The sequence below is a fragment of the Siphateles boraxobius genome, unplaced genomic scaffold (assembly GCF_051911475.1).
Source record: "Siphateles boraxobius isolate OS27281-9 unplaced genomic scaffold, OSU_SipBor_1 12, whole genome shotgun sequence".
In the NCBI taxonomy this organism is placed as follows: domain Eukaryota; kingdom Metazoa; phylum Chordata; class Actinopteri; order Cypriniformes; family Leuciscidae; genus Siphateles; species Siphateles boraxobius.
Genome location: NW_027508722.1, coordinates 17,053,936 through 17,081,732, shown reverse-complemented (window position 1 = coordinate 17,081,732; position 27,797 = coordinate 17,053,936). Strand labels below are relative to the sequence as shown.

At 37.0% G+C, this 27,797-nt stretch overlaps 3 protein-coding genes across 3 annotated transcripts in view; 1 reads left to right on the top strand and 2 right to left on the bottom strand.

Annotated features, from left to right (window-relative positions):
* The window catches only part of mtbp (MDM2 binding protein), a 29,459-nt gene extending 3,570 nt beyond the window's left edge, over positions 1-25,889 (top strand). Inside the window, exons 6-25 of the mRNA XM_077209554.1 lie at positions 61-203; positions 345-403; positions 546-687; positions 820-934; positions 4,053-4,175; positions 7,269-7,363; positions 8,218-8,284; positions 8,482-8,599; positions 8,783-8,953; positions 11,453-11,566; positions 12,156-12,308; positions 13,411-13,498; positions 13,716-13,874; positions 14,937-15,032; positions 15,140-15,391; positions 20,807-21,002; positions 21,959-22,072; positions 23,049-23,114; positions 23,276-23,345; positions 25,530-25,889. Coding sequence (XP_077065669.1) covers positions 61-203; positions 345-403; positions 546-687; positions 820-934; positions 4,053-4,175; positions 7,269-7,363; positions 8,218-8,284; positions 8,482-8,599; positions 8,783-8,953; positions 11,453-11,566; positions 12,156-12,308; positions 13,411-13,498; positions 13,716-13,874; positions 14,937-15,032; positions 15,140-15,391; positions 20,807-21,002; positions 21,959-22,072; positions 23,049-23,114; positions 23,276-23,314 — 2,310 coding nt within the window. The 3' untranslated portion in view covers positions 23,315-23,345; positions 25,530-25,889. The remainder of the gene's footprint in view (positions 1-60; positions 204-344; positions 404-545; positions 688-819; positions 935-4,052; positions 4,176-7,268; positions 7,364-8,217; positions 8,285-8,481; positions 8,600-8,782; positions 8,954-11,452; positions 11,567-12,155; positions 12,309-13,410; positions 13,499-13,715; positions 13,875-14,936; positions 15,033-15,139; positions 15,392-20,806; positions 21,003-21,958; positions 22,073-23,048; positions 23,115-23,275; positions 23,346-25,529) is intronic.
* The window catches only part of mrpl13 (mitochondrial ribosomal protein L13), a 293,506-nt gene that overhangs the window by 33,169 nt on the left and 232,540 nt on the right, over positions 1-27,797 (bottom strand). The gene's annotated exons all lie outside the window — the stretch shown is intronic.
* sntb1 (syntrophin, basic 1) overlaps positions 25,118-27,797 on the bottom strand; it is a 46,622-nt gene continuing 43,942 nt past the window's right edge. The window contains exon 7 of the mRNA XM_077209572.1: positions 25,118-26,760. Within this exon, the coding sequence (XP_077065687.1) occupies positions 26,668-26,760 (93 nt within the window). The 3' untranslated portion in view covers positions 25,118-26,667. The remainder of the gene's footprint in view (positions 26,761-27,797) is intronic.

Here is a 27,797-nt window from a genome sequence, read left to right as displayed (position 1 = left end):
CTAATAGATTGAAATCCTCTGGTATAGTGCATCCACACACTCTTTACTGTGTATTTCCAGTGGTGCAGCTCAGAGTGGGAGGAACTATGTTCCCAGCGCAGTGACAGTGAGGAATCGGAGCCGTCTGCTCTAGACAGTTGTATCGCTGCCCTTCAGGAGCAAGAGGAACAGAGTGTGACCACAGAGAACCCGTCCCATGCAGAGTGAGAGTTCTGATTGATACTGTCGCCCCATAATATCTCAAACAACCTTATAGGACCAAAGAATCAACCATCTTTCACTAATAATTTGATACCTTTAATCTCTGTGTTTTTTATTTCAATGATGATCGACTAACATGGTAGACTCTTTGAAGAGGCTGCTGAAGGACTTCATCAATTAACAGACAAACTTCCTCATCCAGGTACTATTTGTTTTCACATTAAATGGTTTATAAAGGCATTATACATTTTTGGCATGATGTTACTGTTGTTACACCATAGATGTGCTAATGGAGAGTACTAAGTTTTATTGTATTGATGTAATGTTTTTTCTTGATGCTGCAGGGAAGTCTTTGCTGGATGTTATTGTGCTATGTGTGGGCGAGGAGGCGGGGTTAAAGGATATATTGCCTGTGATTGGCTCTTTGAAGCACATGAGGGCGTGGCACTCTGCACAGATGACCATTGTCACTGAACATAGTGCAGGGTAAAATATAATACTCTTCAGTAATATTCTTCAGCTCTGTTGTTTTTTTTGAGATATAATAGGACTGTCCTCTATATGTATGAGTTGTCTTGTGTATAATGACTCTGTTTTTCTTGTTTTTGCACTGCAAAGTTGGCAGAAAGCAGCCATGTACTTAGACGCCCGCTTATGTTCTCCATCAGTGATTGAAAGCTGTGTGGATGGGAGGGAGATCTGGAGAGGTGGACTTCACATTAGAGAGAAAAAGGTAATTTATACTAGTGTTGTCACGATACTGGAGTTTCTAACTTTGATACGATACCTTGAAAAAAATCGATATTCGATACCATTTTCGATACTATGGGGAAAACTGCCATATCTACTATCATAAAGTCATATATTTATTATTATCTCAGTTTTTTTTTTTTTTTTGGGTAATTTTGTTGCAATAGCTTTAACACATCACAGGATGGCTTTATTTGAAACTTTAAATTTACAACAACAAAAAAAGACAAGTAAAGAGTCAGTAATAAAATAAGAACAAATAAGCATTTTGCAAATGATAACACAAATTAAGACAATAGAATAAAAAGACAAATGAAATAAACAGCTTTAGATTTTTCAGGGTGGTTTTAATAGTATTCTGATTAGAAATACTACAGATATAAAAAAAGTAATCAAATGTAAAATAATAATGGATATTCTTATTTGTAAAAATTAACTATGGATCATTGCTTACAATTAAAATGACAATTGAAACATTCAGTCAAGAGCAAAGAGTGACCTTTTTTTCCCTCTGATTAACATGACAGACAGCAGAAGGAATATTAGGCTGCTGTCACTTTAAGAGCATATGCACGGATCAAATACACTGCTACACAACATGCGTTTTCTTCCTCAACTGTTTACGTTCCAAAAATTACTGTTTTTACCTGAATACTCCATCGTGTTGTGTGTATTTGACCATTTAAGCGATATAAGCCACTCAAAATAATTCAATTTGATACTGTTTGAGACTGACTGAGCTATATCGATATGTATCGAAATATAAATATTTTTGACAACACTACTTTATACTTTTGAAATTCTTAGTCCTGTATTGCCCAAACTTTTGCCTACTAAATCCGGTACTACTACAACTTCTCTTTCTGTTTGTGATGTGAAGTCTCTATGTGGCGTCTTAACATGTTCAGCTGTATACTGTCAGAAGCTAATATTTTGAGGCACACAACACACTGTGGTCTCTCTTCATTACCCAGTGATGTACTGGTGAAACAGAAGGCGAGATATGCCTCGTCATATTTCCTTGTCTTGAGGCTATCCACTGGACATGACAAAGCGAACATTGAAAATCCATTTGTCCTTTTTGTCAGAAGTTGCGTGAGCGCTTGGAATATGTCAAACATAGAACGGTTTACTGTCAATTTTGACATGTTGCGTCGCATATACAGCGTAGACAGCATCAATTCACTAATTATAATGGGTTCTATTTGCCTTTATCGTGTGGCGCCGCTCACATTTAGTGTAGACATGTTGTTTTGGTAGTTGTGACCTTTGAAGTAGATTCATCGCCTGCTTTACATTTACCTGGCACTGGCAGTCCTTTCACAAACTTGTCCATGCTTAGTGCAGAAAAAGCACATCATTCATTAATATTTTTACACGGATCCCTGCAATACTCAAGTCTGATTCTTCAATCGTGCAATCTAGTGGTCTGTTATTGCACGACAACAACCACTACAACTGTTTATAGCCGTCTCAAGCAGGTACTTTGAGTAAATTTGAGGTAATAAAATGTGAAATTTATGACATGTTACCACAAGTAAATAATTTTTATTTGATTTCGCAGTGGGGTATCAACCTGAAGATGTTTCTTTTTCCTTTTAAGGTGTATAATAAAATGAAGTGGTTCATGAGGTCAAAACTGAAGTGTGTAATTTCTGTGCCACTTTAGTCATCAGATGGAATTGCAAAAATTTTGATTTATTAAATCTGAAATAAAATATAAATATTTGATTAGATTAGAAATAAAAGTTGAAGGTGAAGTAATAAAAATACTAAACTAAAACTGTTAATAAAATAATTTAAAGTTAAATGGAAATATAAAAAACTAATAAAAATGCACGCAACATTATTAAAACTTAAACTAAAATGAAAATATAAAAACTAATTAAAAATATTAATAAATACTATAATAGTATATATGTTCTTTTAAAATAACATAATATTTAATTAAGATATCTACCTACTAACTGCCTTCTCATAATTGTCTGAAAATTATCCTGAGATAGAAGAAAAAAGTGCTTTAACTAAATTTTTTTTCTTTTTAAATGCAAGGGCCGCCTTTAATGAACAGGTGCTTGAAAAGGAGATTAAAATGTATGTAGATGTGATGTCAAAATCTAAAAATAGTAAATCAAATAAAGTGATTAATATATGCTCCTCCTTTAACATTTCTACATAATATAAAATATAATGAATGGTGCTGACCGGTAAAGTATATTTTCATTATTTAAATTGCATTGTAATATGCTATGGAATTGTTATATGTACAATGTATCTCTATTTGTAAACTGATGCTTATGCACCCTCTTGTCTTTTTATCTTAATTTTACTTTTTTATTTATTTTTTGTTGTTGTTGTTCCTTCTTGTTGAGGTATGTGAATTATCTTTTGTTATTGTGAGATATGGCACTGTACATGCTACTTGTTGTGGACAATAAAGCTTAAAAAAAAAAAAAACTTTAATGAACAGAACCAAAGAGCAACTGCAAAATTCCTTCTGTCCAACAGAGGGCGAACACTTGCAAGAAATAGTCTGTGAGAGAACAGAAACTCCTACTGATTTCTGAAACTATAAAGACAAAGATGGAAAGACTTAGTAAGTGCGGCCGATGTAAAGAAAACATTTTGATTCAGGGAAATTCTGAGCAGGGAAATTTGGCCTCTAAGCGGGAAGAGAGTTGTTATACCGCAAAGCGTTTGCTTTGGTCAAGGAAAGACATCAGGACCAATACAAATCTGAGGCTCTGGTTCTATTGGGCCAGCCTGAAGTGAATTATAGGTTTTAACAGAGGAAATGAACCTAATTATGTGCAAAAATCATTCATGTTCAGGGTTTTGAGTTTGGATTTTCAGTTCTATCAATTTGGATTGTGGGTGCTCACACTCTGAGAACTAAAATAGCTCATTTTTTTGCATTTTCTTAGACTGAAGCATGTGAAGAATTTGTCAATTCCAAGAAAGTGCTTGAGTAAAAATTAGTTTCTGTCACTCTTGTGTTATAGAAACAGGACAAGTATTGTTGTGAAGTATAGACTCTTCTGAGTGACACTTGTAAGCCTCTCTTCATATCATTCTAAATTGCTTTGTTGTGTTATTCTTAGTTTGTCTCAGAGCTGAAGTTTGAGGGTTTCTGTCTGAGAGCTATGAGGAGAAATCACTGGAGTGATGCGCTGTATCCTCTCACAGACCCGCAATGCCACACTGATCATAAACTTCAGCATGAGGTGAGCAGCTTCATTTTAGTCCAGATTTCAACGGATTCTTACAATTACTCAGTTTTGTGTGTTTTCAGAATGCTTGAAATGTTTGTATTTGACACTAATTCAGAATTCTGTTCCAGTCTTGACTCTTGATCGTAATATTTAATAATTCTACTATACCCCACCAAACAATGCTAAAAAAAAAGTAGGGGCAGCGTGCTGGGCCTCTATTAGCCCAGTTGTCACTATATCTTATGTTCATTGATAATATACATTATTTTTTTGTTTTGTCTTTGAAAACATTAGTTTATCTATGATGTATTGAATATTGTTGTGACCTATGCTGAGGTTGTTAAAATTGTGAACAATTATTATAGTCTTCGAAACATCAGTAAGAATAGGGTTAAAAAATTATAAATTGTATCATTTTTCGTGATATGACAAACACTTTTGTCAAGCAAAAGTGTGTTTATTAATTTATAGTACGGCTGTCACTTTTGTGGAAAAATTCTGTTCGATTTTTGAGACCAAAGTGTTCATTGAATCGTTTTTCCATGTTTTAAGAGACGTTTCCATTTTCAACGCAAATATAGGCCAATCCACGGACAACTAACAGGTTTTAGGACGAGTGTAAAGAGGGCGCTTGAGACGCATAAGTCAAAGTGGTTTGCATACCACTTTGTCCTTCTTCATAGTTTGATCTACAGTCCAAAACCCGAAGTGCTTCCATATCGAACTCCTCAAGTTATTAGGGGTTATCACTCGTCTCTTATGTTGCACAGGTTGATCGCGTTGTCCTCCATTTTTTTGGCAAAACACCAGCAGCAGCCGATTAAAACCGATTGAAACTATGGGGGAGGGAGAGATACTTAATTTTGTTTGGGAATAGAGAGGAATAATGTCAAACAAATAAAACACATTGTTTTTAAACCACATTTGTGACTCTTCAGGTGGCACATTTCGAGTCAATACCACCTATAAGAGTTTTTCCACTGTGGGAAATGGGAGTGAGCCCTCATATGAAGCTTTTAATATTTAATATCAAACAGTCCCAGTGAAGATTGTTTCACAGGATGGCTGAAATTATCCAGTGCATTTGTGGCCCTGTGAAAGAGGCGCTCTAAAGTTTTATGTTGGCTGTTTCCTGCTCTCTCTCTGCATCTCTTACACTCTGGTTCTGTCATAAAAGTGAGAGTGTGGAATGTTATCGTAATGAGTTTTCCACTCTAGATTAATCACAGTGGCATTAGTGGGGACTTCAGATCCTCCAACGGAGCCAATTGCACCCCGCAGTCTGTAAACACAGGGCTCGTGCTTTACATTCACTGCCTCTATGATGATTAGTACCATTAACTTTTTTATTTTGCGCCCACAGAACTTATGAGCTTTATTATTGTTATTGGCACTGCAATCAATGTGGAAATGCTGCTCTCCTCTGTATCAGAGTGAGTAAGACATTACCTCCCATCTGCCACCACAAACGTATGTCTGATGAGAGATGACAGCACTGGACATTTATTCAGAGCTGTTCCAGTAACTAAAAGCACTAATACTGTAATGTAAATCGGAAGGGTGGAAATGACACTTTCTAAACCTGTTCCGTTTTATAGCAGAAACCAAAAAATAGATGATCCCACTGAGGGGTGGGCGATATGACCAAATTCTGTAATTTTACATCATGGTAACAGTACATGTAGTGGACATAAAAAAGGTCATAAGTTACTTTTTAATTGTCGTGGCGGTATATACAGAATATCAACCCAAATGGCATTTTCAATCAAAATGTTTTTCCATCAAAAGTGAAGACCTAATGTTTGACACCACAAAGTGTACAAATACTTTGTCTTAATTTTGAACAATATTTTTTTTCTATCTTTTGATACAAACTTCTTTTGTGAAATCCTTTGCTTGAAAGTTAGTGACATTCACTTATTTTTGAGTGTATCCAAATACTTTTTGGGGCCTCTGTATTATAATATAGTTGTTGTTTTTTTGGAAATTCAACAATTTTTAAAAATATTTGACATGTTATTGTATAAGTTTTTGGATAATCTGGTGATTTTAAATACTTAACAAATGATGTACTTTATCTCATTTCATTCTTTTCTCATTTTATTTGCTGACCAAAAACCAAAAAGATTCTAAGTCCGCAGTAAAACTAATATTATAAAATGGATTCTGAGCCAAATCCATCATAAAACAGCCATTTGAATTCTCAATTAATACAGAGAGTTGTGATGCTGCTTGGATGTCATAAAAAACAAAACAGTTTTGGTTTGTTTTTCATGCGCATAATGTTTCTTCCTCGCTCCTACATGTAAATAACGTTAAGCAATCCTGGCCATGTCAAATATATCCACCATGGTAGACCTTTTTAACTTGCTCATAATTGTTAACATGATGTTATCATCATCTCATAACTCTTAAGGGATTTAGAATAGTATTTTTAAGACTACTTAAAATGTAGCTTTGAACTAATTTCACCATGTTACGTTGCGCTTGTCTTTTCTGTGGGCCCAGAACTACTGAATAATGGAGCAGATCTCTTCAGATTGACTGAGCTTTGCTCGGCTTCTCTTGTATGGAAGCTGAAAGAGCTGATAAAGAGTTAGAAATGTTGCCAACTCCCTCTCAGCCTCTCATTTTCCAGCCCAAAAGCCCTGGTTTAGTCCTGCCTAAGCACAAAGCTGATCTTGTTTGAACACTCAGGGGCACAAGCACCCAGCGGCCCCAAAACAGCTTTAACTGTTACTCCCCTAATGGCAAATAAACCGTAAAGAGACGTTTTTGTTTCTTCTCATTTGCCAGCTGCTGTCACAGCCAGTAACACTTTAATCTGTTGTTCACACAACCCTTTGCTTGGTTGAAACTGCTTGGTCATCTAATATTTTTTCCCTTTATTTCTGCTTTTCCTTTGTTTTGAATAATGCATTACTGACCTGACAATCTACAATCCACTAGCACATGCCGGTGTATAATGTATTTTTTTAATTTATTCATTTTTTTTTTTTAAACTGTGACTCTGCTACAGCTTCCAAAGACACAAAATGTTAATTTCTCTCTGAACATAAATATTTTACAACTCTAAGTTGCATTTCTGTTTTTTGTGTGTTTTAGGTATTTCAGTGTTACCAGCCTTTGCTGGAACTGATTCAGCTGGTCAGAGTCACAGATCTCCCGATTCTCCTCCATTCCAGCACAGAGTTTGAACTGTATCTTTCCCAAAGGACAAAAGGTTTCAAAAGTGCGTTTCAGTGCGTTTTATCCATAAGCCTTGCAGTCAGTTGGAGGATGCAAAGATGGCTGACACTCCTTAAAGTATCTCTTACCAATACACATAACTCTAACTGCATACAATGCAAAAAATATATATATTTGAATATGTCTTTCTTTCAGATGTGTAATGATTTGCCTCTGCAAAGGTTAATTCAAATTACTGTATGGATGCCAGAGAAGATCTAGTCTTCTCATATGCTTAAACGAACAAATCAGAATGAATATCATTTCTCTGAAAAATAGGTCATTAATTTGCCTCTCTGTTTAAATAAACAATGATATTTATTTATTAGAGGTGGTGCCTGTATATGGTACTGCGTGATTTAATCCAATGTATGCTATATTTATAAGAATGTGGTTGATGTTCGGAAAGCCTTAAAAATTAATGATGCGTAATAAGCTATTTCACATTATACATTTGATCCAAAGTGACTTTAAAAGTATAAAAACTATCTTTAAATATAAGGGGTAAGTATTACTTACAGTGTATATAATTTATTCAGAAAGGATGCAATTGATCAAAAGGGGCAGTAAAGACATTTATAATGTTACAAAAGATTTCTATTTTTTAGATGGGCCTAATTGCTGTTCTTTTCAACTTTCAATCAAAGAACCCTGAAATAAAATGCACCATGGTTTCCACAAACATATTATGCAGCACAGCCGTTTTCAACATTGATAATAAGAAATGAACCATTCACTAACTGCACCGAGTTTCTCGTAGAGATTTACTTTAAACTCCGCTGTCATTTTCCTCTGGATTGTTTCACACCTTGACATGCTTCCACAGTGGATTGGCTTCCAAATCTGTCAAAGCTAAGCTACTCTTGGACCAGCTGTGCACATTGCGAGGAGAGGTAGGCCGTCTTCAACACGATTATCACCAATTATTGTCTTCAGGCTAGATATATACTCTCCCCGACTGAGATGTAGCCAAAGCTGTCAAAGTCCTTTGAGACTGATGGTCGGATATTGATAACTTGCAACCAACAACATATTTCCCCCATAGCTGGAACACTGGGGTGACAATGATAAGAAGTGTCTCCTGTTGCAGGTGGGAGCTTTGTTTTCACTGTCCTGCGTGATGAGCACTGAGACTTTCCCAGCACCCTCCCAGCTGAGCTCCTGTAAATGGAGAGACTTCATGTCCCAACGTCCCAAGGACTTACCTGGTAAGGGCATTGTTTAATAAAAACAGCCTTACACTTTGTTCTGAAGGCTCTTAATATGTATAATTGTAACATGCACATGTGAATCACACGTTGTTAAATTATATGCTGACATTCATATGCTGCAGTTGCCTACTTTTATTCCTTTGTATTTGCTAGTGTGCTGTTAACTCTTAATCCTTCCAGTGCCTAATGTGGAGTTAAAAGGTGAGAGAGGCCACTACCTCTTCTTGGTGCAGGGGGCGGAGTCAGGAGGTTGCACAGCTCGAATGATGCACATGGCCAATCAGATCAATGGAGCCGCTGCCCTGGCAACGCTCAATGCCCTCATCAGGGAAAAAGTTCCGCCTTCCTCAGGTATTATCACCAATCTTTTAAATGCACATCCGACTTCATCATGAATATGCACAAATGCAATAGTACGCCTTTGAGCATAGTTATAAATCAATGTGTACTCTTGATTGAGAAAACTAATACGGATTCTTCTAAAGTAAGTTGGGCCCCTTGGCATTCAAGAACCGCATTTATTAGAGTCAAATGAAACCCCATTCAACAGTCTCATCTATCACAGCAGCAGCTGAGGCCACCTGGACGACACTAAGAAAGATGACACCGAAGAGATATTATACTCCACTAAGACCAGAACGGCAGTGTTCATAAATGTAGAACAAATTACTTTTTCTTATTTATAAGATTTTTGAAAACACTGGATTGAAAAGAACAGACTTTTAGTCTTGTTTTCCATATAAACACAAATAAACCACCATGTTTCTGTCAAAAACAGCACTTTGGTATACAAGGCTTCAGACCTTATCAAGTCCATATTTTATTCCATAGAGCAAACGAGGACATTTAGTCCTGGACAAATTTCCAAGTAAACAAACTCTGGAATATGATAAGGATGTAGGACATTTTTGGTATGCCTGTCTCCTCCTAAAAGATATTTTTTTCCCAAGCTTTTTCCCACTTTCCCTCTTTGCAGTATAATAATTTGAACACTCAAACACATGATTATTTCATGTAAAGTATCATTCTTGCACTGTCCATGTTTTCTCATTGATTAACATCTATTTGTAACTCATGTAATCGGGTGGTTTGTGGTTCACTACTACTCTTAAAGGCGCTTTGTAAAGCGAGAATGGCTGTATTTAATCCCACCGCTGGAGAGCTTTGTTGGGGTAAATTACTGCTCTCGAGATCAGAGAATGCGTGGGTTTGCTCAGAAACCTCCTGTGGAGTTCAGGAAGTTGTGCCAGATCCATAATTCAGCCTGGCTTGATAACTAAAGACCCCAGACTTTAGGCAAGAGGTTGTTTTGAAGAAAAAAATGAGAAAAAAAGGGATGTTCAGTTCATACAGGAGCTTTTCTGAGAAAGTGCATTGTGATGAGCACTCCAGGAAACCCCTCAGGTGTGTGTGCTCTTTGAATAGATAAAGAGGTGCTTGCTTTCTGGGTGGTTTCTCTAAGCAGCTTGCCACAAGCCAGTCAGATTAAAATATCATCAGTGCTTTTGTTGGGGTAATGTTTAGGTCTTAGTTCCATAAATTTTACAAGGTATTAAGCATCTAAATTTAACAGCATTAAGCATCTTAGAGTGCCAATAAAAGTGTTATATTTAACCAACAATTTACCACTTTACAAATTGTATGTTTAAAAAATGAGCTGATGAATAATTTGCATGCTTTTAAGTCGGAAATGTTATTTCCAGGTCTATATTTGAAAAGTGGGACTGTCAGCTAACAGTTTAAGAAAAACAGAATGCAGAAAAAAAGTTGTGTAACAATGTGTTCAAATCTTGTTTGAGCCATCTTTTACACTTTTGTTTAAACTATGATTTTAATTCTGGGGGGAATAAGTGATCAATCTACTAACTTAGAACTATATGTGTATTCCACTAATGCATAGCCATTATACAAAGTCAAAGCCATTAAATCAGTTGAAGAGTTTATGCTGGTCATTCTTATTTTATATTTCATTAAAGTATTTATTCAAATATGCATCTCAATTTTTTATTTAAAAATGGTTGTTTATGTAGTAATAACATGGTAATAACACAGTAACTTTAAAAACACTCTAAATAGTTGCGCATTCACATTTTGCTCAGACATTATTAATCAAATACAAAGTAGTTTTAATTGAAAATTAAGTTCTGAATGTAACCACTTAAGTTCCAATTGGTCAAAACTGACCCGGCAATGCAAAAAGGTGTATGAAGGTTGTGAATTCATTGGGGTTAATACAATGTAGTCTGAATTGTTCTAAAGAACAAGTACCATTTGAAATAAATCAGTCTGCAGTTCTCTACATCTGTGTCCTAATCTGGCATGACAGAACGCAACAAGTAATAAAAAGATTTGTCCTAACCAGCTTTGATTGTGATGAGTGACAGGATACTTTGTAGATAGTTGGCTTCTATTCCTGCTTTGTCATGCTCATTAGCATTACCCACAGTGAATGTACATTTAAACAACAAATTTTGATTAGCTTTGATTGGATACAAAACTGCTGTAAGGCCTGACACAGTGTGGACATGCAAATGCTTATTACTGGGAACTTGTATGGTTATGAGACTGTTTGTGGTTTTAAAGATAGCATAGCTTACTTCAATTTTAGCTCATCCAGAAGTGTCAACAGTGAAAGTACAGTGAAAATAGATCATGGCTCTTCTAAATGGTACACATGTAAGAGTATTAACATAACCAAAACAAATCCTCTAAGAAAGAATAGCAACATTTCAGTAATTGGACATTTTGGACAAGCTTCTCTTCTGGTTCTTTGCTGTAGACATGATTAACACCTCTCTCAACCAAATTTTCTGCATTGTCAGACTCTTATTCCCTCTTCTTTCTCCACAGGGAGCAGCACTGCTGACTGGCTGCGGTCCCTGCCGTATCTCCGTGGAGAGCAGCTCTTGCAGAGGGAGAGAAAGCTGGCCAAGGTGCAGACCCTGGTCCTCAAGGAATGCTGCCGTAAGTGTTTCCCAGGCAACGGAAACCTTTCACCTCACACTTCCAAGTATTCACACGCTGTTCTTCAGTCACCCCAGAGCAGCACATAGCTAATCATATTCCTCTGGTCACACATTCTCAGTCTCACCTGTGCGCTTTTTGAAAATTAGTCTACAATAGAAACAATAGAGCCTTTGTCAGAATCTCGACACCTGCTGTGTTATCAGAGGTTTATGGTGCATGATAGGCTGTGTGATTGATAGAATAATTTTGGTATGTCAGAGCACTGTTATTAGGCTTATAGCCAATAAATTCAAGCCAGAATTCAAGGCTGTATCACATATCTAACTCCTTTTCTATGTAGACCCTTAATACAGAGTAAATATATGGGACAATTTGTTAGTGAATTTATGTTAAAACTACCCTTGAGATGCCACAATGTGTGATCATAAACAATTGTACTCTTTAAAAAGGCACTTAAGTTGCTCCACTGGGAATGTTATTGTAGTAATTGATTTGTAAGGTATTACAACAAAATGAATGACTGAATGGACAGAATGTTAGTATGATTACTGAGAGACATTTAATGATGGACCTCATCTGTGGCTAGGGCGACGAGAGGAGGTCCAGAAGCCTGCCACCATTCCTGTAAATGAATTGAAGGCTTTGCTGAGTCTGGCCAGAGAGCAGTACCTTCAAATGCACGACGCCACACTGCCCAGAGCCTCTAAACACAACCAAACTTCATCTTCTAATAAACGTGGTGAGGGGTACTTTCATGCACAGCAGTTTACTTTAGGGATGCATCATTTATAATCATTTTTATGGACCATGGTGGAAAATAGTTGTTATATTGTGATCAGTGATTGATATGATGTATAATATTATAAATTAATCTGTAACTCTTCACAATAAGGTTCATTAGTTAGCATTAGTTAATGTTTTAACTAACATGAACTAACAATGAGCAATACGTTCTTAGTACATGTTAACTAAGGTAGTTAACTAATGAACCGTATTATAAAGTGTTACCAATTAATCATATTTAATATAAGAAACCTCCAATGTAGACCAGTTCTTGTTGACAGGTTTTAGTTCATTACCCAGATTTTATATTACATCAAACATTTGTTCATTGTTCAATAGTTAAAAAAACGTGCAAAAGTTAAACATCCTAAAATTATCATTGACTGCATTATTATTTTTAAAAAAAATGATTAACATGCCAAAGGCTGAACTGGAAAAATTGCTTTATTTATTGGGTAAACAAAGGAGTGTGACTGACTAAAGGTGTGTCGCATCACATTTGTTCAGCGAAATTGTCGCAAGTGAAATCCAGTCATTTCAATATGAATCCATGCAATTGGAAATATTTGCAAGGGTGAAATATTTGCCTGCGCTTCTTGGTTGAAATTGAGGATTCTCAAATCCAAAACCAAGGTCTACAGAGTTACAGGTAGGTGAGTTTGATCAGGGTTTGAGCTAAACTCTGCAGGGCAGTAGCCCTCCATGGCCAGACTTGAGGAACCCTGCACTACACTAATTGACAATAGACAATAGACCTTTTTTTTGCCTGTGATTTTTGTTAATGTGACTGCACAGTGCACATGTAAACCAAATACCTATGACAGATAAATATGCAGCAAAATATCTGAGAGTTTAATTTGAGGCACCTTCGATGTCAAAAGATATAGGAGGCACTTATATTATTTGGGCAAAAGATAATATATTTTGCATACTTGGTTTAACACCGTGTTCTTATTAAGCTTATTATTATTTACTTTATAAAAGAATTAAAGTTATTGATATTAACTTTTATTTACTCCACCTGTTGCTCTTTCTATCCATTACATGTTCTTCCAAAGATGTGAAACAAACTTCTCACACAGAATGGCCTGAGAGGAGCGTCCTACAAAACTACGAGAACATGCAGAGAGTCCGACAAAGGTCCAGGTAAAAAGTCTTGTACCATATCACATTAAATGAAAACTCAGAATAATGTTTGTTCAGCACATTACCATTTCTGGAGCCCTGGCTTATTGTCTCTGTTTAGGGCTTATTAAATCTCAAAACAATGTATCAGATGAGGAAATAGCTTGTGCATTTGTTCAGTGGTTGGAAAAGTACATTAGTGTTTAGTTGGATGAATACATTTCAGTGTCATCCACAGGTGCAGACTGTTCAGTAGTGGTTCCTGTGAGAGTCTGATGGGGCCTAAAGATAGCCAGAGGGGAAGTTCTACACTGCTGGATGCCAGAGAATTGCTCAAACACTTCACCCTTGATGGACTGCCAAGCGGAGAGCTACAGCCGCTGCCAGTGCTGAGAGGGTTGGTCATACACAGTTTTCGACATGATATCTCTTAATGACTTTTCCCCCCTAGCTTATTAAAACTGCAATTTAAGTCCCTCAAAACAAGCAGGGAGCATGTGTGCACATGGTAGAAAGTTTTAAAACATCATTCAAGTTTTAAAACGTTGCATCTATTTTCAGCTTGCACTGGTCTTGAAGAGATAGTTCACCCAAAAATGAAAGTATTTTATTTAGTCACTCTCACAGTTTCAAACCCACGACTTTCTTCTGTGGAACACAGTACGTGAATATTTAAAGAATATTCTGTCCACCCCTTTCCATATATTAAAAATGAATGTGTCCTTACAAGTTCCAAAATGACACACAAAAAAAGCAGTGTAAAAGTTTTGAAAAATTGGTCCATTGGACTATACAGTATTATAGCATTATGTGAGAAAAGACCCATATGCAACAAAAATGGCATATTGGTGCCAATTGCATTGTTTTTAATCTGCCAAATGTTATATATATATATATATATATATATATATATATATATATATATATATATATATAAATGTATTTGCTGATAAACAAACCTATCATGATTCTAGAAGACTGCATGAGTCATATGGATTACTTTTATGATGTTTTTTTGGTGTTTATTTTCTGATTTGGGAGCTTGACAGACCTACCCGTATGGGAAACAAGCAGTGACACTTGTATTCAAACATTAACATACAAAATAAATAAATCAAATTTTAAATTGACAAATCAATAGACATTTTAAAACTGTTTAATTCATGCTTTGAAATGTAGTTAAATACAAAAGGTAAATAGTAAATTAATAAATAATTTACGCATGTTTTAAATTGCATTTTTTTTAAAATGTCATATGCGTTTGGAACGGAGGTTATGTCCTAGAGCACAATACCAAAGATAATGAAGTCTTATTGTTTTTTGACTTTTTTTCAATAGATTGTGAAGGTTTCCCACATAACTGGCCCTCTATCACACAATCTCTAGAAATGTTCCTATGTATTTAAATTCCTGACCTGAATGTCTCTGAATGTGGTTTGTGTTTTTTTTGTTTGTGCAGCGAACATGCATTTCAGTTATCTCCTGACCTCACACCTAGAAAGGTTACCAAGCTCCCATTCTCAAAGGCCGCCAAATCCCACTACCACGGAATAGAGTAAGCGTGCACGTGCGTGTGCGTCTACATAAAAAACGATCCAATATAAAATTTATCCTCCTTATTTCCTCCTCCATCTTCTCAAGTATTCTCTGGGTGTGTTTCAGGTTCTGTCTGGATGAGTGTAAGGGTCTTGAGCGAGACCGTGGCTTTGTGAAGCTGCAGTCTCGTCTAATAAGATATGAGACCCAGAGCACATGCTGTAAGGAGCCCTGCCCTGTGCCGTTCACCCTCAGCCCTGCACCCTCCCCAGCTGTGCTGTCTGAACCGGGCAGTGTACCTGACGGTGAAACTCTGCACAGCGAGCCGCCCCGCCTCAAACACCGCTCCCGCGAATCAGACCTCCAGCAACACAAGAGGTTAGAACACTGTATGCATAATAATGATGAAGGGCCATCTCATGTCTTTTTGTTATGTATGAGTGGTCTTCCTTTAAATATATTTTTTGCATCAGGTAACATTTCCTTTTTAAATTTGATGTATTAAAGGTTAGTTCTAGTGGTCGACCGATAGGGGTTTTTTGATGGCCGATGCCGATATCTTAGAGAGCAGAGTGGCCGATATAAAGCCGATATTTATATATATATATATATATATATATATATATATATATATATATATACACACACACACACACACACACTTTATATTTATAAAAATCAATATTTAAAGTAACACCAGGTAACTTTTCAACCTTCATAATATATTTCAAAGTCTCTTGTGATGTTACATCGACTTACAATAGGTTGAATGACACATCTGCCATAGCCTGACAGAGTCTGTAGCGTTTTTAATCGTACTTTTAAACTTCTGGTTTCGGGTAGTAACCGGCGAACAAAGAGAACTACAAAACTCGACTGCTTTACGGCATATACGTCACTTCCACCACCACCCCAACTTCCTTAAAATCGCAGGGCTGTCAAGTGTCACTCATTTCGGTCTTTTGTCACGCTCTCCCGCCACACATTGTATTTCTCATGCTGAAAAACTATTTGTAATATATTTAATATGCCGCAGCGCCCAAAACTCTGGCCGCGCCGCTCTCACTGTGGAACAGGCATGAATTCAAGCGCGTCTCCTCTGGTGTTGTTCGTCTGGTGTTGTTAGCCAATAAGAAAATAGCACTATTGTATCTGGGTAACATTTAACGCAACAACCAATGACACCCCGTTGTCTGGGGTGTTTTTTTGTCTGCCTGACTATGTTACGGAAGCTATCTTATTCTCCGTTTATCTTCATGAATCAGGTAATGATTATTTGTCTTGCCTCAAGCTATAATGCATTTGTAAAATTTGCAGATTTATTTAGGGTAGCTTGATATTATAATATTGACGATATATGGTTATTATCTACCACTCAAACATTGCATTGAAGTATCATATAGATTCAGTAAAACGGTAACCAATAGACTAGGCTACTATAATGACACTGGCTTGTAAACGTGATCATCGCGATCATTTGTCGTTAGAAAACAAATAAAACCCATGAAATTATATTCATATGACATGCTGAAATATATGCCACTGTACCTGGGATGAAGACATTTCACACGCGACGCAAGCAGGACACCTGCATGTGACCTCCTCCTACAGTGTTCAGGGCTATCATGGTTGTCAACAAATGCACGATGACAGAGTTTACGACAGTAGTAGAGGACAATACTGTTTCCCAACTGTAGGGGGACCCTGAGAGCAAAAGTTACCTGGTGTTACTTTAATAAATTAGATCAATTTAATAAATATTTAAAAATATTTAAAATAAATATGCTTAGGCCCTATACTTTAGATGGCATCTTCTTGAATCTGCAATCCTATTACAGTATTTTTCACAAATAAAGTAATTGTTTAAAAATATATTAATATGTGAGTAAAAAGGAAGTAAACACTGTAACAGGGCACTCAGTAATCTGGTAATTTCATGCGCACTGATAATCATATTTTTTTTACTTTGACTTTTTACATACAGCACACATTGAAAACGACATGAATATGACACAGTGGGCAACTGGATACAGCATATTTTTAAAAATGAAGGATTTAAAGTTTTTCGATCGCGTCTCCTGTGAAGCTGATCTTCTTTTCGCATTTACTCACTTCGCACGGACCGTCAATCGCAGGAACAGGTTTATGCAGGCTAAAAATGCACACTTCACAAGATATCACAGCTGGATTCGATTAAATCTGCAAGGTCTGTGAAATTAAATGTTTATTAGATATCAGAGATTTGTTTAAATTATGTAGAAGCGTATTTGCTGAATGTTGACGGTAAATGAGAAAGTATTTTAGCCTGATTGTTTTCGGTTACAAATAATATAAAAGCAAACGCATTACTTTTCCGCATACCATTTACTTTATTTGATTACCAGTTCTGTAGCCACCGGTTCTGTCTAACAAACTATTAGATATGACTGAGAGAGAGACGGAGAATGTGAGTGAGCTAGGTGCTGGTGTTCTCCGCGTCGCCCGTCAAAATAAAAGTCTGCAGTGCCGTCAAAATAAAAGTCCCGCTTCCAACACATCGGCCAATCAGAAAAACGTATTGGCCGATGCCGATATTTAAAAAAAGCCAAATATATGGCGATATAAAAAAATCAGCAGTGCTGCTTCTCTGTAGCCCAGGTCAGGCGCTTCTGCCGCTGTTTCTAGTTCAAAAGTGGCTTGACCTGGGGAATGCGGCACCTGTAGCCCATTTCCTGCACACGCCTGTGCACGGTTGGCTCTGGATGTTTCTACTCCAGACTCAGTCCACTGCTTCCGCAAGGTCCCCCAAGGTCTGGAATCGGTCCTTCTCCACAATCTTCCTCAGGGTCCGGTCACCTCTTCTCGTTGTGCAGCGTTTTTTGCCACACTTTTTCCTTCCCACAGACTTCCCACTGAGGTGCCTTGATACAGCACTCTGGGAACAGCCTATTTGTTCAGAAATTTCTTTCTGTGTCTTACCCTCTTGCTTGAGGGTGTCAATGATGGCCTTCTGGACAGCAGTCAGGTCGGCAGTCTTACCCATGATTGCGGTTTTGAGTAATGAAACAGGCTGGGAGTTTTAGAGTTAATTAGTGATTCAGATGATTAGGTTACTAGCTCGTTTAGAGACCCTTTTCATGATATGCTAATTTTTTGAGATAGGAATTTTGGGATTTCATGAGCTGTATGCCAAAATCATCAGTATTAAAACAATAAAAGACCTGAAATATTTCAATTGGAGTGCAATGAATCTAAAATATATGAAAGTTTAATTTTTTTCATTACATTATGGAAAATAATGAACTTTATCACAATATGCAAATTTTTTGAGAAGGACCTGTATTTTTTTCTATGCTTTTTTTTTTTTTTTGCATTGTAATATAAAACCTGTAAAATAAAAATACACATGACATGCGGACAAAAAAAATCTATATGAAAATATGTATCGTGGCCAGGAATTATTTCATTTAATTGTGATGATTAAAACTGACAACTATGAAAATCCCAAATTCAGTATCTCCGAAAATTAGAATATTACTTAAGACCAATTCAAAAAAAGGATTTTTAGAAATGTTGGCCAACTGAAAAGTATGAATACTCACTCAATACTTAGTTGGGACTCCTTTTGCCTGAATTACTGCAGCAATGCGGCGTGGCATGGTGTCGATCAGTCTGTGGCACTGCTCAGGTGTTATGAGAGCCCAGGTTGCTGTGATAGTGGCCTTCACCTCTTCTGCATTGTTGGGTCCGGCGTATCGCATCTTCCTGTTCACAATACCCCATAGATTTTCTATAGGGTTAAGGTCAGGCGAGTTTGCTGGCCAATTAAGAACAGGGATACCATGGTCCTTAAACCAGGTACTGGTAGCTTTGGCACTGTGTGCAGGTAGCAAGTCCTGTTGGAAAATGAAATCTGCATCTCCATAAAGTTGGTCAGCAGCAGGAAGCATGAAGCACCTTGGACCTCAGAAAACACAGTGGACCAACACCAGCAGATGACATGGCACCCCAAACCATCACTGACTGTGGAAACTTTACACAGGACTTCAAGCAACTTGGATACTGTGCCTCTCCTCTCTTACTCCAGACTCTGGGACCTTGATTTCCAAAGGAAATACAAAATTTACTTTCATCAGAGAACATAACTTTGGACCACTCAGCAGAAGTCCAGTCCTTTTTGTCTTTAGACGCTTCTGACACTGTGTCTTGTTAAAGAGTGGCTTGACACAAGGAATGCGACAGCTGAAATCCATGTCTTGCATACGTCTGTGCACGGTGGTTCTTGAAGCACTGACTCTAGCTGCAGTCCACTCTTTGTGAATCTCCCCCACATTTTTGAATGGGTTTTGTTTCACAATCCTCTCCAGGGTGCGGTTATCCCTATTGCCTTGTACACTTTTTTCTACCACATCTTTTCCTTCCATTCGCCTCTCTATTAATGTACTTCTTGGACACAGAGCTCTGTGAACAGCCAGCCTCTTTAGCAATGACCTTTTGTCAGTTTTGTCAGTGCCACCGTGTCATCTTTTATATATATATATATATATATATATATATATAAAGTCAAGTCATCCTCATTTATATAGCGCTTTTAACAATGTAGATTGTTTCAAAGCAGCTTTACAGAGATAAAGATATAATTTAAGGTAACAGAATATATATATAAGATGACCATGATGCTACCAACACCATGCTTGACTGTAGGCAAGACACAATCAATTTTCTTGGTATTCCTCACCAGGGCGCCGCCACACATTCTGACACCAACTATACAAGCAGCACATTGACTAATATAAAATATAGCTGATATATTTGTTTGTCCACATATGCACGATTATCACAATATCTATAGGAAAAAAATCATAAATTTGCCCATCATTAGATGTCCTACATCAGAAATAAGGGTGTTTCAAGGACATGCAGTTTTAATGATATTCTGTTTGTCGATCTGTACACAAGTCAACCCATCGTTACACACCACTTCATACTAGTGTGCCATTCATTTAGACAGTCAAAATAATGTTTCTCTAGTTACTCTAATTTTCTGAAGCCGTCAGATCATTGATTCTCCTGCGTGGCTCATTCTAGTTCTCCCTGCTCTCATCATTGCCTTCCTCTGTCCCTCCACTTTGCATGCATTTGACTGCATCATACGTCACTCACAGCGAAATTGAATATAGATCGGCGCTTGATGGCTTTGTCAAAGTGGGAAATGAGCGATGAATGAAAATTACTTAGCAGCGCTGCAATGAATGTCAAAGTCTCATCCTTTCCAGCATTTGAAGTTTAAATCACAAAGGACCTCTCTAAATGTGCTTTAAATATGGCAGTGATAAAACGTCAAATGTTTGGCCACCTTTGTCGCCGCAGAAGCCCAGCGTGCGTTAGATGATGTCTTGTCAGGACATGAGGTTATTGACTTTTTTTTAAATGCTGACCCACTGCAGAACTCCAGGGACCACATTAATTTTAAGGCCTATCATCATCTCAGACTTTCCTCCGCTCTGAAATTACCACAGCGGTGTCACATTATCGGGAGCTAAACGCAGGAGCCTGGGAATTTATATTTAGGGCTGAAAGCTGGAACAGAGGAATTTTTTATTAAACTGGCTTAGAATGAGAGAACTAGAGCTGAGATCTCCAGAAGTAAAACAGGTAGAAGTGTGTGCTCCAGAACACCCTCACATCAAGTCATTTTGATTCGAGGTTTGATGTAAACAAGAAAATGAGATTGAGGGATTGATGATCTCTGAGAGGCAATATTTTACACAATCCACCTCATTCCCCATGAAAATCCCTTTCTGCTGCTCGTAGGTTCTGTAAATCAGAGAGCTCTGAATCTCTGGGCGCAAGTGGCACTCACCCTGCAGTGGGGGCTCTACGGCAGCAGGCGGCCCACTCGCGCTCCAGCTCGGGTCTGGCCAGACGTTCTGCTTCTGTTGCTGACCCCTCACCCAGTCAAAAACCCAGCCAGACCCAGACCGAGTCCCGCTCCCAGAAACACAACAGGGTAAGTGCTAATTAATAGATCAAAGAGAATTTTAATACCTTCACATTTTCTGCTGAAATTTGGGGTAAAATCTACACTAGCAATTCATTAGAATTCAATATATTGATACCATTTTGTTTATCATGTGAGATTAGGTCATTAGAGATAGGTTAGAGTTTTAGATTAAATATTGATTATAAATAGGTCAATATTGCGTATTCAATTGGTCATGCTTATTTTTCTGATTTTTATATTTGAATGACCTTTTGTCGTCATCTATTGCTCACTTGAAAGATGATTGAATAACAAATAGCAAATCTCCAATTGAATATCTATTTTTTTCATACTGTACATAAAGTTGTCATGCCTAAATTCATTTGTAACATTTTAAAACAATTTATTTAGTTTTAGTGTTTTAGTTTTAGACAACAATAGAATGGGAAAATTGTTCAAAGTGAATAATTAATGAAATATTTTAAAAACACCAATATACTATCAGCTAGCATCCCTTGAAGATATTTAAACATGGCAAAATGTGTTAAATGGAACTGAGAATACTTCCTAAATAAGTTTGTTTTCCAATAATGACTGACTGCATTATCTTGCTTATAATATTACAACTTGACAAATAAATATATGGGCATGAAATATTGATTCAACTGCTAAGAGAGACATACAACTAGTACAGCTATGTAGGAAATTGGTTGCCAGGGCAGGGGCAATGGCCAAATATGCAGTTTAAGGGTTATACCAAAATATCTGCCCACTAAATGCTGCAGTTTGACCAGTTAGAATCAAGTGTTCCAGAGAACCATGTGACAAACCAAAATAGCTCTCAACCCATGCAAAACCTTAAACCTTCTTATTCAGTGAATTCACTACTACAGTCATCAGCAAATGTCAGGGCTTTATGTGAGGCCTGTGAGTGCAATAGATACGTGATTGTGCATCATTCTCATCCGGTGTTTCTGCTTCAGATGCTGAGGGAGGTGGTTGCTAAGACGCTTGATAAACACGGGATCAGCAGCGAGCACAAGTGCTTTGAAGCATGCAGTCAGAGACTGTTTGACATATCAAAGTTTTATCTGAAGGTGGGTACGACTCGTTCTGCCTCTTCCCCTCGCACCCTGCTGTCCTGCCTTTAGGACATCTTTGAAGCTCTCAAAATATGCTGTGTAAACGCTGTCGATTGATGTTATCTACATCATTTTTCCATGACAGGGGAGCAAAAACTTAGTTCAAGAAACTTTATTTCAATTCGCTTTGTTCCTAAAGCATTTGGTGTGGAGAAAAAAGCACTTGACTATTATTCCCTGAAGTTATTCAAGGGTTTTTCATGCACAAAAATCATTCATAATTTGCTCAATTTATACAGGCTGGCATTGCTACTGTACCTTTTAGACCTCATTATAAAAATGGCCTTTGTTATGATAGGCTAACCTCCATTTACCAGCATCTTAGTTTTGTCCATCAGGACAGGTCAAATCACTGAGTAGACATTGATATAATAAAAATCAGTGGCTATAAGTGCTCATGGTTGTGACTGTTAAAATCAGAAGTTTTTAAACAGAACATTTACTGAAACAAAACGTCAAAAACGGATTGAGTAGAATGAGGGAGCTTTATGTGAATAACTATTTAAATATATTTTAGAATGCGATTTACTCCATGTCTTCAGTGTTGCATGCTCCTTCAGAAATAATTCTAATATACTGATTTGGGGAGACATCAAAAACATTTATCATCAATGTTGAAAAAGGTTCTTCATATTTTTGTGAAAACCTTGATACTTTCTTTTCAGGATTCTACGATGAATGGAAAGAAAACAATTGATTAGAAATAAGTCATTTTTGTAACTAATGTAAATGTCTTTCTTTACTGTTGCTTTTTATCAATTTAATGCATACTTAAACGAAAGTATTTTCTTTCAAACAAAAATAACTGTTGAGATTTGACTCTTGAATGGCGTATGCATGCATAAATGTAATAAATCATTAGCAAAGCTTAGCTTCCACAATGTTCTTCATTAAGCCGTTATGCCTCAGCCGCCTGTTTGTTTTGCAACAGGATCTGAAAACCTCACGTGGCCTTCACGAGGAAATGAAGAAAGCAGCCAGTAACAATGTCAAACAGGTAAAGCACACACTTCAGTTTGAGATGCCTGGTACACCTGAGTTGTTGAACGTGACAATTTACAACTGTCATTTTATTTTGAGTGATTTTTATTTTGTAAGATGCCTTCTAAATTGATACAATGTAATAGATTTCCACGCACACCATTTTCTCATCCACAGGTGATTGATTGGGTTGTGGAGAAATCTTCTAAAAGATGAACCGAATCATTTTCAGCCAGAAACGTTGAAGGTAAACCTGAAGCAGGATGTCATGCTACAAATAAATTGTATAAGCTTGTAGAAAAGAGCTTCTAATGCTATAGCACTTCTCACAGCATTAATCATGGAAATGTTTCTGACATGAGGCATGTACATAATTGTTTCTGTTGTGTTTTACGTATTTGTGATAATCATAGATTTTAATGTATTAAAAAGTGATTTTATTTGTTTTTATATGGTTTTCACTAAAGAAATGTCTTGAACTCTCAAACAGTCTGACAAACAACAGGCAAACATGGCCGCATGTTTTCCGAGAAACACTGTTTTGCATCATGAAAATCAGTCAGAGGGCGTTTCTGGCCAGATCACATTTCAGTAATCAGAGTTCACTCAAATCACCACTCGAGCATGAAACAAGGAACACATGAAACTTTCAAGCTTTTTTCCAAAACCTCATCATGCCCTCTGATTACCACGTCTTTTTGTTTATCACACACAAGCTATCGCCGCTAAACCTCCACTGCACAGATCTCCAAGTAGTTTGCCTCAAAATGACTGCTGTGCTGGGATCAAAATGTCACACTGGGCTGAGGTCACAAAGAGTATTTGCTCCCTGGTACTCCTTGCCCAGAGAAGGTTGAGGTTGTCTCATTTGGCAAAGTTGCCGGACACATTCCAGTCTCACACAAGGCCATTGTTATTACTTCTGGGTGCCCATAGGGATGATGGGAAAGGAGGGAGGGGGTTGCACATTACATTGGCAGCCCCCAGAACCCTCGAAGGCAACATGCAATCTGAACTCACTCGACAGGGCTGCTCTAGTTAATAGGGTGGAACTCAATGTTATGATAGTGAATAATAAAACAGATTATTTTAATAGGGTTTCTGTTTATTTAGAGACATTGTGATACTCTGTTTTCCGCAGCTTTGAATCAGTATTTTGACCTGTGTGGGTGAACTCTATTAAACTGCAGACTGACAAGAAGCTCTTTTCTACAGTTTAAGCGTCTCACTTTGTTCTTCATGCTGACGTCTTGACATAAAAAGGGTTCTTATCATGAGGAATCAAATTTTCCTTGATCCTTTCATAAGAGTTCATTATACTATGAAAACATGCTGTAATTTTCAGAACTTCAAACTTCCTCCCAATGACCATTTATTGAAACTTAAGCTGAAAATGAGGAAGTATAAATAGCATTATTGTTCAAAGTAGTGAGTAAAACACGGAAGAGTCGGTCGAAGCTTGTGCCGCTCCTGGACATGTGTAGAGTCTGCTAATGGAGAATCTGAAAATGTATTTAATTCACACCATCATTTACTCATCCTCTTATTCCATACCTGTGTGACTTTGTTCTGCTGAATAAAAAAAAAAAGTTGAGGGATGTTTTTGTCCACATTATTGAAGTCAATGGAGTCCAAATATATCACAATATTTAGATTTGCATTGACCAGTGTTTTACTTTGAATCATGCAGGGTAATTAAGTCGCTTCAGTAGACCTCAATATACCAGTCAGGTCGTATATGTATTAAAGGTGCATTCACACTATGTCAAAATTACAGTAATTACGAGATTCCTGACTTGTAAAAAGCATTTACATCCTAGAGTTTGTAATTACAGCTTGAAAGCTCTGACTTTTTCCACATGACGTGATAGTGGTCAGGTGGTACAACTCAAAATGCCAGCTCCCTCAGCAATAAAATGTAGTTATTACATAATATTTTTTTTAACTTTAAGTATTTATTATTAATAACAATGTTCATGTTATTAACAAAAGAATGATCTGAAACTTGACATACAATAGTTTAGTCAAGCAAGCACAAAGTTTATTAATCTAATGTTACACTTCATAAATTATGTTTAACAAAGGCATTTGCATAACAACTGTTGTTTGTATTGTGGTTTTGTCTTTTGAGTACTCACTCTCAGAAAACTCAGATTCACTTTGCCGTTAACAGTGTTGACATACAAATGCATCATTTTGAGTCTGAGTATATTCCAGCTTGCCATCTAGTAATTATGGCATGGACATAATGAACACAGCATAATTTCACACTATGTCCTTCTGGAGCTTCAATTGACTTTCATAATTCGAACAGAATCATTCTTCAAATTCATTATCTTTTGTGTTCCAATCGAGTTTGAAATGACACGAGGGTGAGAAAATGACAGAAATGTCATTTTACAATGAAATTTTCCTTTACTGTCGAAAGCAGGTTCCCAGGTCTGTAACTCCAGGATCTGTCATGTGTGCTGGAATGTGGCAGGGACGGTTTCACAGATGAGACAAAGAATGTGCCACAGGGGCCCTACTGTCCCCAAATACATAACCCCTACAATGGAGCAGTGCTCTGGGAACGCTCAGTGCCCGACAATGGACACTAATTGCTGGTTAAGTTGGAAACCCTCAAGTACTCTAATTTATAATCTGACATCTGAAGTACTTGAATGGCCTTGCCACCGAGAGCAAACCTGAGCCCCCACAATAGTTGTTGTGCTAATGAACATCCATGAACATCACGCAATAATGGAGAACATTCTTCTGATGAAAATTAAAAAACAACTACACAAATGTGGCAGCGTCTCTTTCGTTTTTCTTTTGCACGCACAGGTTTGTACAGTAGTACTCCCGATTTTGGAAGCGAAACGTTTGTTAAAGTCACCGAAACTCCATTTGTCTGTGGAAACAGATACACTGTTCTGAAGGGGAGGGCTGACCCTGTCTCGATTTTCCCCTTTTGTCACAAAGGCCTTGTGAAAGCAGACAGTTTGTTGACATGCCTCTTTGATGACCGGCACTCTAGAATGTCCTTGTTGATTCTGCTCAACCATCGGTGTAGTGCATTTCTCGAGTGAAAGCACCAGAAACTAAATGAGATGTTTTAACTTTTATGTGCAATAACAGGGTTTAAACTAGCCTTTCTTTAATCCACATTATCTGCCACTGCCAGACAGATGCAATAACTCCGACAGCTCTCATACAGATGGACGTCTTCCCTACCTTTATATAGAATTAATGGTACTGTAAGTGCTGAATACTCTGCTGTATTGGATTCTAAATAATACTTCCAGTATTATTTTTAGTTCCAATCACAAGCTAGTGTTCATTTATATAGTTTGATTTTTTTTTCACTTAGAAAATCAATGTGAAATTGTGTTTCACTATAATTAATATTTCTCTGAAAAATACATAGTTTATCATTACTGAAATGCAATTAAAATCATTCAGAGGTCTGCTACAGTGTCAGTTCTGCATCATCGTCCTCGCTCAGTCTTGCGAGTTCCACCTCGTTCTGCATTTCCCTTCTCAGTGTTGAAATAATCACGTCACTGTTTCAGTCTGACAGTTCAGTCTCAGGCTACCAATCCTAATCTTGCAATCTTGGCCGATAGGAAGGAGTGGAGGATAAAAACAATAGGCTTGGGACAGGAGTGCAAGTCCAGTTGCTGTGAATGGAAAAAAAAAAAGGTATTAAGCAATGAAGGGAAGTTCCTGATGTGACAAACACATGTTGAGAGCAACAATCGGGCAGATCTTGGACCATCTATCAGTACAGACATGCATCGTTTCCTGCTCTCAAGAATTCCTCCTACTGATGGTGTGTGTGTGTATGTATGTATATATATATATATATATATATATATATACACATATACATACATACACATTAGGCCTGTCAATTTAACGCATTAAGTTATGGGGGGAAAACGTGTTAAAATTATTAACACATTTAACACACACGCCCCAGGTTCATCTTACATTTCATGGCTCAATATTACCAATGAAAATATTACCTATAAAGCCAGAGCAGAACTGTTGTTAGTCTCCGAGCAACACTGCAGTGTTTAATTTATAAAATAATCTGCGTTTTGAGCGAATCAATTGGGTGAACCAGTAATTCAATGGCCCATTCATAAAGAGAGCAATTTCCTAAATGAATCAGCCATTTGAATGAATGAATGACTTACTCGTTTAGACATTTACCGCCACCTACTGATAGTTTTAGTTTCTTATTTAGAGAATCGTTTCATTAAAAAAGTATTTTTTTCTTTGTTAATAAAACAAACAATTAAAGGTATAGTTTGCCCAAAAATGAAAATTCTGTCATCATTTACTCACCCTCATGGCCATTGAAGCCTTAAAGGTAATGTGTAATAAATGTTGAATCAAATAAAAAAATGTAAAAATCTAAATCTACTTTTTGTAATGTCTATTTGATGCATTCCTCATTTACCACAATAATGACTTTAAATTATCTTTTGGGGGTTAATTATTTTACCAAAATGAATGTGCAAATATTTTGCGATTGTCATTGTAATTTGTCGTGTAATTAATTAGATTTAAAAAAAAAAACATCACTTAACAGCCCTAATATATATACTGTATATATATATAAACAGCAATATTTATGTATTTTTAATTAACATGTAAAATTCCACACTAAGACATCCATGAACATTTACTAATGACGCAAATGACTCCC